This window comes from Meriones unguiculatus, chromosome 1 (genome assembly GCF_030254825.1).
Source record: "Meriones unguiculatus strain TT.TT164.6M chromosome 1, Bangor_MerUng_6.1, whole genome shotgun sequence".
In the NCBI taxonomy this organism is placed as follows: Eukaryota; Metazoa; Chordata; class Mammalia; order Rodentia; family Muridae; genus Meriones; species Meriones unguiculatus.
This window is the reverse complement of record NC_083349.1, coordinates 6,162,153-6,174,806: the sequence shown is the minus strand read 5'-3', so window position 1 is coordinate 6,174,806 and position 12,654 is coordinate 6,162,153. Positions and strand designations below refer to the sequence as shown.

General features: G+C 48.9%; 1 protein-coding gene across 3 annotated transcripts in view; it reads left to right on the top strand.

Annotated features, from left to right (window-relative positions):
* Window positions 1-12,654, top strand: part of Rgs10 (regulator of G protein signaling 10) — a 38,188-nt gene that overhangs the window by 9,531 nt on the left and 16,003 nt on the right. For all 3 annotated transcript variants that reach the window (XM_060380758.1, XM_021657889.2, XM_021657890.2), the window contains exons 2-3: window positions 3,742-3,860; window positions 4,934-5,020. In XM_060380758.1, the coding sequence (XP_060236741.1) occupies window positions 3,742-3,860; window positions 4,934-5,020 (206 nt within the window). The remainder of the gene's footprint in view (window positions 1-3,741; window positions 3,861-4,933; window positions 5,021-12,654) is intronic.

Sequence of the window (12,654 nt, the reverse complement as noted above, 5' to 3'; positions counted from 1 at the left end):
AGGCTTTCTTTTAATTAAGAGAACTGAAGTCCGAAAGAGGGCTCAGCAGCTTAAGGGTAGCTCACAACCACCTGGAACTCCATCTCTGACACCCTCTTCTGGCCTCCTCAGACCCTGCACTCACTTGTACAACCCCCCTTCCCATACATACATGATTAAAACACACACACACACACACACACACCAGTAACCAGGGCTTTTGATTATTTCTCTGAATCACACACTGTTATTGTTATTTTCTGATTAGACATGTCACCCAGGACAAGCCATTTTCTGAGACTTTTGCTTTCTGTTCTAAGGAGGCAGTGTAGATAGTGGATCTGGAGTCGGATAACTTTGTGTGTGTGTGCGCGCACTGTGCACATACGTTCTGTGTATGTGTGGGTGTGCATATTCATGAGCACAGCACATTTGTGGAAGCCAGAGATTGATGTCAGGTGTCTTTCTCAATCATTTCCACCTTGTTATTTTGGGACATGGCTTTTCCCTGAACCTGAGAGTCTGTGCTTCAGCTAGACGGCCTTGTCAGTGAACCCCAGGAATCCTCTTGTCTCTGCCCCCTCAACACTGGGATTACCTAGTTAATCCTGCTGCTCCTGGCTTTGCATGTGGGTGCTAGGAATGGAGCTCAGGTACCACAGGGGCCCATCTTACTTTCTGTTCGACGGAAAGCTGCCACAAAGAGTTATCCACAGGTTTGTCTAGCTCCGGCGGTAAAAGGGCTGGCTGGTTTGCATTTCCCCAGAAGGGGAGCCAGCTCTCAAGTGCCTGAACGAAACCAAGGACGTGCATTTATTTGCCATAGATCAGGGTAGTGGAACCCCTAGCATGGTATGGTTGCTTATTTAAAGAGTGCCAAGAATTTTGGAGTCCTTTCAGACCACGGCTGAAACATGGAGCAGAGCCTGTGGCTGCCTGAGGTAGTTCCTAGAACAGTGCACTTGTGTCCTGGTGTTTATTTACTTAAGAGGATCTGCTGGGGCAGGGGAGAAAAAAGGTCAAACTGTTCTGGAGGCAGAGGACAGGAGGTAAGTTAGCGGGATGCGTGGCGGAAGGAGCCCTGCTCCAGGGATCTCTTGTAACGATGATTTAAAAATCTGATATGTGGAGAGGAACTTTGATATGTGGGGATTGATGGTCCGTGATAGATAAGGAGCCAGGAACTCACTTCTTAGCCACGAGCTGGAGACTCACTGTGGAAGGGCCAGCAGGGTCATTCGGTAAGTTGTTCCAGGGAATTTGCTTTGATGAGAGGAATGGCACCTATAATTTCTTACATACTACCTCACTGCTGAGCACGAACACTGCACCTAGGTTTAGGATGCTCTTCGGTCTCACAGAAATGCAGGAAATTGACCCCCGGAAAATTTAGATGTTTAGGCATGAATCTGAGTGTGGAGGTAAAGACAGGCAATGCCAACCATTAGACCTTGGACAGCCTAAGGCAGAAGACTGAGTGCTAAGTCAGCACAGGCTACATAGTGAGACCCTCTCTCAAAAAAAAGCAAGCAAAACGAAGGCTAGGATGAGTTGTTTTACCCCCTAAAAGGACATTGCTGTCAACTGTTAAGTCTATTATTGTGTGTGTGTGTGTGCATGCTAGAGTGTGCAGGCGTGCTTGTGTGTGTGCCTATGTTTTGAAGCCAATAGACAACTTCAAGGGTGGTTCCTTAGTAGCTGTTTTTGGAGACAGGGTATCTCAGTGGCCTAGAGCTAGACTCACACGTGGTATAGGGACTAGAACTCGGGTCCTTCCATTTGTGCAGAAGGGACTTCTCCAACTAAGCCAGCTCCTCAGGCCCACATTTGGTAAAAATATATGGCCGACTAGCTATTTTCAGTAATCAATATGAGAATTTTTTTCAATCATGCTTTAAAAATGGCTTGCTTTGTTCGTCTCTTAATTGAAAGCTTATTTTCTCCTAGATTCAAACCTTTTTTTTTTTTTTTTAATAGAACCTTGTCTCTAGTGTTTGGGACAAAAAAGTCAATAGTGGAAAAAAGAGCTAGCTGTGAATACAGTTCCCTTGGCAGGTCATTTCTTTGCGGAAACGGAAGAAAGGGCCTGACGCAGTGTGCTGCCAGCTCTCTGGTAGACGCCCTATTTTTGTCTTCCGATGGACACGTGATAATTGTACATACTTGTTCGATGTGGTGGGGGTGTTTACATTAAGGATTACTGTATATAAGGATTAAATGTATATAAGCATGGGGTCAGGGTAGCTGGCATAGCTTCCACTTCAGATTCTTCTCATTTCTTTGCATTGGGGACATGCAAAATCCCCTTGCCTGCTGTGGAGAAATTCAGTTTGTGCTTCTGTCCTGAGGGCTTAGATAACCCCCCGGGGCCTCCACTCAGATGAACACATGGATTTTACCCAGGACCTTGTAGCGCAAACCAGTCAAGCTGGGTTTCAGCCCAACCCAGTGACAGGCCTGGTTCTCAGATGGACCCAGGCCTGTAGATGTGTTTCGGGCCTCACGTCCCCTTTCAGCCAAGTCGCCCTAGTGTGATAGTGCCAGACCCGCTGTCCCCTGTTCTTTGGTAAAGAGGGTGTCAAGTGTCAAGCCTGTTGATGTAAGATAGTTTATGCAGTCACCCATGTGTCCCGTGTGCCATTGGGTTAGGGGACAGCCTCAGGGTCAGTGACATTCAATTCTGTCACCCACCCACCCATCCATCCGCCTGTCTGTCCGTCCGTCCGTCCATCCATCCATAGGCAGGGTTTCATGATTCACAGGCTGGCTTTGAACTCACTGTGTAGCCACGGATGACTGAACTCCTGATCTTTCTACCTCCCAAGTGCTAGGCCCCAGGCAGGTGCTACCATGGCTGCTTTTGGGCAGTGCTTCGGATGGACCCAGGGCTCTGTGTGCGCTAGGCAAGCACTCACACAACTGAGCCGCATCCCTGGCTCTAGATATGACATATTTAAAAACAAAATAAAACTAATGCAGAACACCTCCACAACAAACCAAACTATAGAAGTTTAAATAAAAACTGGGTAGGCAACAGTATGGTGCCAAACCACATCGGAGGACCAGAGGAAAGGGAAGATGGAGCCCACTGACGCTGTCTATGTAAAATGTTGGCATTTGCTTGCCCTGCACCCTATTCCGGGACTCAGGAAAGAACCCAGAGCTCTGTTCATGCGAGGCATGAACATCCCTCACACACATCCCTAGCCCCATTGTGACATCTTTGTACATTAATTTGGAATTTTTAAAAGCTTATCACACGAGGACATCTACCTTGATGCCTGCATATCTGCCCAACTCTTGGTGTGCTAGTTCTTGTCCCAGCCCTGCTTTGCACATCTCCTATGTGCCAAACGGCCGAAGATGCTGTGCTACAGGAGCTTTCAGATCCATGAGGTCAACATAACTGTGCGAAGGGGGAGGGAAAGAGGCGATGCTGAGTCAGTGGTCCACAGGAGGTGGGGTTGAGAGAGACTCAAGGGCCAGTGGACGAATTGGGACATGATAGAAATGGCAAGTCCCTCACTTTTCTTTTTCTGTTTTTGGTCTGAACCTCATTTTTTTGGTTTGTTTGTTTGTTTATTTTGTTTTGTTTTTGTCTAAATAGTGGGGGGGGAGAATGAGTGTTGTGACAGGCCCGAGCACATGTTTGTTTGGTTCGATGATGGTGAGGACCTTGCAGAGTGACGGTAATTTCCCCATGTGCAGTGGGCATGGGGCAGAGCCTTTGGGTGGTGACACTGTGTGACCTGTGTTTTGTAGACATCCATGACGGAGATGGGAGCTCAAGCAGCAGCCACCAAGGCCTCAAGAGCACAGCCAAGTGGGCGGCCTCCTTGGAGAATCTTCTGGAAGACCCTGAGGGCGTGAAGAGATTTAGGGTTTGCCTTTTCATTGTTCACTAGAATTGATGCACTAGAAAAGATTTGGACGCGTGTGTGGTGGGGATGGAGGGTGGAGACGCAGGGACCAGGACAATGTTTGACACTGTCTGTCTCAGCTGGGGAACTGCTGATCTGTCATGACCACCTGGGACTTCCACGAAGGGATGCGCAGCCCGTCTCTGGTTTTCCTGTAGTTAGCGGGGAGGAGGTTGGGGTGACGGAGAGTGGGGAGCGTGCTCCATCCGAGCGGGGTCCCGACGAAGGGTTTCCAGGACTGGGAGGACGATCTGGGTCTCTCTGGTGTGATGGTTTGCTCACTCCAGTCTTAGCCCCTCTCTGGATGCACCACTCCCGGTGAGAGAGGAGGTACCTGACAAGGTGACTGTGGGGAGGATCTCCTAAAGGAGAGCTGGTAGACTAGGTAGGGGAGGCCACCAAGAGGTAGCTTTGCCTGCCACTGTGACTGCTGCCGCCCATGGGGATTCCAGGCCTGACCCTTGGCAACTTGGCTTTTTAAGAAATGGGCCAAGATGTTGCTGATCGCCACAGAGCTCCTGGGGTGGGGAGTAAAACTGTGAGCATTGTCTAGATGCCAGTGAGGTCTGAAGGCAGCTGCAGGGGCTGACCATGTGCTCACTCCTCACCAGCAGGAAAGCACACCTCCAACTTAAAATGGGCTCCATTGCTGCGATTTGGACAGGCTTAATACGTTTTCTTTCCTTTTGTTTAAAAAAAAAGGGGGGGGCCTGGCTTTGGAGGAATGCACTTTGTTTAAACAGTGTCTGGAAGGAGCCGATATATCTTAGGCTTTAATTTACTTTTTGGTAATTTATTGTCAGCTTAGAAATGCGAGTAGATTCCACACTTCATTTTTATTCCGTCCTGCAATGTCAAAACCATTAAGGTGAAATGCGTAAGAAATTCTCGCTTCAACATTAAACAAGTTCTTTGTCTTTCCGGGTGGAGTTTTTTCAAGGGATGATTAAACCAGGCCCCTTGGTCCACTTTTGCTAAGTCATCTTCTAAAGGAAACTAACTCATGCTTTCTCAACGTCCCTTTTTATCTATAGGAATTTTTGAAAAAGGAATTCAGTGAAGAAAATGTCTTGTTTTGGCTGGCGTGTGAGGATTTCAAGAAAATGGAGGACAAGACGCAGGTACGTCTCTGTCATCTGCTTTCTTGACGAGTCTTTCCTCTCGTCACACAGTCACAGACACCTGTTGCGTAGATTTGGGAATTGCCCAGACTGTCCTCACTTGTACCAGAGTTGAAGGAAGATTGCAATTTTCAATAGGTTGTGCTAATCAAATACTAATAATTTCTTTAGGGAGGGAAAGTTAGCCATTTCTAAAGAGAGCTGTTCAAGCAGGCCATTATTCAAAGCAAACGTAACAGTTTTCATTTATAGTTTGTTACTGTGTCGACTGTTTTCTTCATAAGTCAGTCATGAGGGTGTCTCCCCGGGGTGACATCAGCGTTGTCAGATGTGAGCCACGCATTTAGCAAGTGTAGCCGTGAGAGCACACTGTTTGTCAGACAGACCGCCAGTCACTGAACCTGTGACCCCCCACTAGCTGACGGGCATTCCGTGTAGGGGGCTTGTGACGTCTTCTTCTCCCAGAGGTGTTTGTGCTTTGCTGAAGGTGGCCTTCTGTCCCCGTGCAGCCACTGAAGGAGAGGTGTGAGACAGGTGGGCTGGGTGAGTTTCTGTTATTACCGCTTTGTCTTTCTAACGGGCTTCCGAAGACCGTGAGCCCTGTGAAGCAGCGTAGGTTCTGGGCAGGGCCGCTGGAAGTGGGTGGATGGGACCAGCAGAGGTTCTGTTTCCAGCACCTGCACTGCCCGCTGAGGGCCCTGAGGCCTGGGTCTTCTGTGCTCTGCGTCTGTCTTCAGCTCGCTGCCAGGAGTGCTCCAGGCCTTGGCTTCCCTACCCTTGTACTTCCGTTCCTGGAACCTGGGGGCCCCTCTTCCCACAGAGCCTTCTCCCACGACTAGACATTTGTGTCCAGTCCTTTTAGTGCTGGGGATGTAATGTAGGGTGTGGTCCATGTCTCAGGCACGCACCTTACCTCTGAGACTTGTGCCCAGCCTTCGTTGTACTGTCTTTTGAGACAGGGTCTCACTAAGTTGTCCAGGTTGGCCTTGAACTCACTCCCAACAGGCCACTAAATCTTAGTAGCTGGGGTTATAGGCATGTGCCTGTAATTCTAAAATGACACCATCTAATTTGTCAATATTAGAACTAATTTTAGTTTATAACTTTGTTGTCTTTAGTTATTGTTCTATTGCTGTGAAGAGGCACTATGACCAATGCAACTTTTTATCTATTTTTTCTTCTTATTCTTTTTTTTTTCAATCTATTCATTATATATCCCACTTGAAGAGCCCTTCCTCAACTCCTCCCAGTCCCACCTTCCCTCCCTCTTCCACCGTATCCCCTTCCCGATGTCCACTGAAGGGGGAGTTCTCCTCCTCTGGACCAATGCAACTTATAAAAGAAGAAAAGCATTTATCTGGGGACCCATTTGCAGTTTCAGAGGGTTAGTATATGATCATCATGGAGAGAAGCATGATGGCATGCATAGAGCTGATCAGTAGCTGAGGGTTTACATCCTGATTCACAGGCAGAAGACACACACAATATGCACTCAACACACACATAAACACACACACACACACAGAACATGAATGAATATGAGACTGATACTGGCATAGGCTTTTGAATCCCCTGGTGACCACTTCCTTCAACAAGGCCACACCTCCTAATCCTTCCCAAACAGTTCACCAGCTGGGAACCAGTCATTCAAATAGATGAGCCTGGGGGGGGGGGTGAGCGGGGAGGGGCGGGCACTGTTATTCAAGCTGCCACACTTGCCCTCTAACCAGAGCATGTGCCCAGACAGATGTGTCTTGTAGGCTGCCAGGTTTGGAATCTCCAGGACCATCAGCCATTAAATGTTTGCAGAGAGCAGCCTGGAAAATGCACCTCCCTGCTCACTTTCAAGGCTCCGTCCCTTGGAACGGGCAAGAAGTGATTCCGAGATGGGTTTCTCTGGCTTGAGTCTACCAGGCTAGCCCAGCCTCCTGGGACTGATTGTGGCTTTTGTGTCTTTCTGCCGTTTTCTTCCCAGAGCATCCTGGATGGAGAAGGGACTTAGCGGGCTAGTGGGAAGTTGCACCAGCACGGGACAGGTGGGATTCAGGGTTGAGGCCCCCTGGGAAGAAGTGCACACCATTCTCCTGGGTCCCCGGCATTGGAGGCAGGCCTGGGAGAAGCTCTGCTGCATTTGTGCGTCTGGTGTGGCCAGCATCACACCATAACCATCTAGCTCAGAGTCAGGTGACCATGCAAAGGTCCTTCATCTGCTCTGTTCTTTGAAGGTCAGGGTTGTGGGAGATCCACAAGAGAACAAATCTATCCTTGTGGCCCAGACAGGAAGTGGAAGTCCTGGGCAGAGCTGAGCTTAAACAGTTAAACACCCAGCCATCCTCCTGCACCACTCCTGCCCTGTATGTGTCTGTTCTTGTGGCGTGCCCAGTCCATGCAGAGCGCCTGCTCAGGGCCAGGCACTGTGAGAAGCCCCAGAGACACCCACCTCCTGGGCAAACCCGATGAGCTTCTTCAGAGTACAGCGCTCTGCCAGGGTGATGCGTGTAGACTTGGGAAGTGTAAGCCGAAGGACACTCTGGTGGTGGAGGTCACCGGGTCTACTGGGAAGTGAGCGGTAGCCTGAAACCTGCAGTGGTGCCTGGGGAAAGGGAACCAGTGATTCTAGAAGCAGGAACAGCACATTGGAAGACCAGCCTGGTGACAAGAGTGGGGGTGGGAGGGTCCTGTTTGCCAGAGGCTGCTGGGATGTGCAGGTGTAGCCAAACCTGGGAATGTGGGTGCTGTGGCAAGGAGGGGACCTTGTGCCATGGTCCTGGGAAGTCCCTGTAGGACCTTAATATTGTATGTTGGGTGGCTCTGCCCTGTTACATCCTGTGGAAATCTAGGACCAGTAGGTCTTCTCTTCACCCCCATGCCCAACACCTGCCACACGCCTTCTCAAAGGCATGTGTCCCTAAGTCTGGGACACACCCGGCAGTACAATGAATGCTGCGTGGATTCCCCATTCTGCCCAAGGATCAAAGAGGTTTGCCTCAAACTTTTCTCTGAAACACCACAAGCCAGTCCTCTGTCTTATGCATTTCTGTCAGCACTCTTACCTCCCAAGCTCCCACAGAACAGCTCACCAAGCTTTGAACACTCAGAGACTTTTATAGCCCAAAGTTCCAAAGTTTTTCTACAGTCTTCTTCGAAACTACATGGTCAGGCATGCCACAGGAACACCTCACTGCTGGTTCCAGCTTTTGGCCCGTTAGGGGTACTGTAGCTTTGATGAGAGAAAAGCAACGTGGAAAGGAAAGGCCTTATCTTGCTCACACTTCCACATCATACTCCACCATTGAAGGAAGTCAGGACAGGAACTCAAACAGGGTGGGAACCTGGAGGCAGAGGCCAGAAGGAGTTCCAAGGAGTGCACTGCGCTGGCCTTCTCGTCATGGCTTGCTCAGCCTGCTTTCTTATAGTACCCAGGCCCACCAGCCTGGGAGTTGCAGCACCCATAATGAATGGGCTGGGCCCTCCCACATCAAGCTCTAATTCAGAAAACGAAGGGTTGTCTTCAGTCCAGTCTAATGGAAGCACTTCACCAGTGGAGTCTCTGTCCTCTCAGAGGACCGTAGCCCATGTCAAGTGGACATAAAACTAGCCCGCACAGTGCCGCTGGGAAGGGTGAAGCCATTGGTGCTGCTGGCATGTTTGGGTCTTGGCCTGAGCCCCAGCACTGAGCTTTCACACTGCCACCACGCACCACGCAGGCGTGTAATTTGAGAGGTCAGCTGCCAAATGTTGCATCAGCATGCCGAGGCAACCTCGGGGCCCACGGGCTCAACTCGGTCCCGCCTCTGGGGAGGTAAACCTAGGCGGTCGGCTCTGAGTTACTAGTTTCCAGAGGCGGAGGAGGAGGAGGCAGGCCTTGCAGAAGGCATCTAACTGAATTTCACAATCAGACTTACCACATCTGCCCCAGAGGGAGCGTGGGAGGCTTTATCTCTATCTTCAGTCAATTGAGGCAGCTGTGAGCGCAACACAAATCAGGCTTTCAAACCTCTGCTAGTTTAAGGACAATTTTGTTGATTTGCTTCGCTTTCTTTCTTTCTCTCTCTCTCTCTCTCTCTTTCCTTCTCTTTGTATGTATGTTGTATGTGTGTACATGTTTTGTGTATGTGTGCAATGAGCACATGCGCGTGGGTGCTCGTGTCCATGTGTAGACATGCCTGTGGAGGCCTGAGACTGATGTCAAGGCATTATCCTCCACCACTCATCCACTTTAGCCTCTGAGACAGGGTATCTCAGGCAAACCCAGAGCGTGTTCACATGGCTGGTCTCCCTCAACAGCCTGCACCGTCTCCTCTTTCCCTGAAACTGTAGGTAAAGCTATCGTGCCTAAGTTCGAAGATCCAAATTCTGGTGCTCAGCGTGTAGCAATGGCTCCTTAAGCCTCTCCTTACTGAATATCTCGCACTCACTGACTCTGGCCTCTATAATGTACTTCTCCGGAATCTTTTGTAGTTTGTCTTTCTGTCTCTTATGCTCATGAGTCCAGGCATCTTTGTCTTTCTTCCTCTCCGTAGTATGCAAACACCTAGATCCTTGTCAGGCACACTATGTATTTTTCCCCCCCTGTGGGATGAATGGAGCCCTCCAGTCAGGCTGGACCCTCACCTTGCCCTGAAACCCTGGCCATAACATTGGGCTTGAAAGATAAGCATGTGTTCTAGCCTGCTTGGGCTTTCACTCTTAGAAGCCCCAAAGCATAGAGCAGGCTAGAGTCTTGATTGTCTTCCACTGAGACCTGTCGGGCTACTGGGCAAAGCAGGGACATGGCTTAGGAAGGTCCAACATTGCACGTATCAAGGGAATGGTGGGGACATTGGGAATCTGGGAAAATGACACCCCTCACTTTCCTGTCCTCTGGTTCTCTTTGTTTCTTGTATCTTCATTGCATCTGTACTCAGCAACTTCCATTTCTCTGTGGTTTAAAACCGTTCTTTCTCTCATGTGCCTCTTTTAAATGAGTTAGCATGTGATGTATTTGTAGCTTTTAGGATAATTCCCCAATTATACTTTATAAAACCACAGAGACGAGCTGGAGAGATGTTTCGGGGGTTCAGAGCTCAGTCTGCTCTTCCAGGGGAACCATGTTTGGTTTTCAGCACTCACGTCAGGCAGCTCATGTAACTCCAGTTACAGGGATTTGATGTCTCTGGCCTCTGTGGGCACCCCCACAAATGTGCGCCCCCCCCATATACAGATAATTACAAATAAAAATAAATCTTTCAAAAAAAATTCCAGGGAAAGTGCCAACAAATCTTTATTTTTTGGCTAACCCCGACTTCATTCATTCATTCATTCATTCATTCATTCATTCATCTACTCATTCATTAGTCAGCTCCTGAGCCCCTTTACTGTGTGGCAAGGATTGAAAAGGACGTGGCCGCTTGTACAGATCTATGAAGACCACATCAAGAATGGGGTGTTCACAGCTCTGAGAGAGCTTTGTGCCAGCATTTAAACATGATGGTCTCTGTATTTCAATAGTATTTCAAAGCTTAGAGTTAGGAGGGTCTATGGTACTGAATTTCATTTTATTTTTTTGGTATATTTTGCTTAATACTACAATGTGAACTCATAACTAGGTCAGTCTATTTGGGGGGTGAGTTTTAAAAAGGGGTTTTAAAAGAATTTCAAATGTTCCTTAAAAGAAGTTTGTTCTCTCTGAGTGAATGGATTGCACAGGAAGGACACACTGACTTCACCCCCAGCACCCTCCACAACTCAGGTGCCGTCTGCTTTGGTTCCTGTCTTTCTCACACAGCCAAAGGAGTGAAATTTTAATCCACTTACACCTCGGAATGGCAGGGTCCACACTGAACCTTGGTGTGATCTTGGCCTCTGTGCTCACTGTCGGATGCCTCTCCCTTCGTGAGCTGCAGGGTGGAATTTCGGGGTGGAGGCTGGTGGAACGCAGTCAGCGCCTTACTAACGCATCAGCTCCTCCTCTTCCCTCCTTCCCTCCACTCTTCCACTGGAGACAGGATCTTGTGTGATGGGGTGGATGGCGAGCACGTGGGGTTGAGGAGGATGCCGGGTATCCAGCTCTCTCCTTCTCCCCTCTCCTCCCCTCGTTCCCTTGAAATAAGGTCTCTTACTGAGCCCGGAGCCCACCATCCTCCAGCTAAGCTGGCTGGAGAGCAAGGCCCAACGATCTTCCTGCTCTATTGCCCATGCTAGCTTTGAACCCTTGGCCTCAAGTGATCCTCCTTCCTATAAGTGCCTGCAGCCATGGCCAGCTCTGCTTTTGTTTGTTTGTTTATTTCCTGTGATGGTCCCTTTCCCCTGAGTTGAACTCTTAATTGTAATTTTTTCTTTCCTCCATTTTCATCTCTTTGGGATCCTACTGTTCTTTTTCTTTTTTTTTTTTTTAACGATTCCAACTTCATGTTTAGATGCCCCCTTTGGACTTTCCCTGCCTTTGTGTTGTTTTCTGCAGACAGGTGCCTTTCAGTCCCTTCCTAGCAGACTGCAAGCTCATTGTGTTTAGAAACTGGACACGTTTCCATCCAGCTGGCTGGGAAGGCTTTGCTGGGGGTCTGTGTTCGGAGCTCAGCTTGACCTCTTTATTCATATCCGCAGCCCGGCTCCCCCCAGCCCCTTGCTCTCATTCCCCTGGAGCCTCCCTCAATCAATTTATTTTATTTTTATTTTTGGAGCTGAGGACCCAGGCACCCTACCACCGAGCTAAACCCCAAACCCAGTCTTTAAAATTATTTTTATCAGATTTATCCATTTCACTTTACATGTGAACGTTTTGCGTCCACACATGTGCCGAGTGTGTGCTTCACGCCTGTGGAGGCCGGAGGAGGGCGTCAGATCTTCCTAGCTGCTGGAGTTCCGGATGGGGCGGAGCCTGGGAGAACAACACGTGCTCTTAACTGCTGAGACATCTTTTAGGAGTGGCTCCTAAAAGATATATATATTTTTCTTTTATGTGTGTGAACGTGTGTCTGCGTGTATGTTTGTGCTCAGTGTGCATGCCTGGTGTGCAGGGAAGCTGAGAGAGGATGTCACATCCCTGGAACAGGCCTGAAAATTTGTTATGAGATTCCGCATAGGGTTAAGTTTTTACTTTTATTTATATATGTGGGTTTTGTGTCTGTATGAGTATATGCTCTCATATACTCTGTGTGTGTGTGTATGTGTGTGTGTGGGTGGGTGTGTTGCTGTGGCTGTGGAGGCCAGAAGTGGGCATTGAATCCCTGGCATTAGAGTTACAAGTGCTTGTGAGCTGCCTAACATGGGTGCTGGGATCCAGACTCTGGTCCTCTGAAGGGCAGGAACAGGAAACATTCTTTTTTTTTTTTTTTTTTTTTTTTGTGGTTGTGGTTAGTGGGGTACAGGGGCTTGAGAATGTCTCAGCATGTAGCCCTGGCTGTCCTGGAACTCACTTTGTAGGCCAGGCTGGCCCTTGAACTCACAGAGATCTGCCTCCTCTGTCTCCCAAGTGCTGGGATTAAAGGTGTGTGCCACCAAGCCTGGCTATCAGGAAACACCCTTAACTGCAGAACTGTCTTATGAAAAAGTATTTTACTTTAGTGTGTTTGTTGGTGTGTGAATGCAGATGGAGATGTACAGTTACTTCAGCACATGTGTGGAAATCAGAGGACAAGTTTTGGACCCCCCCC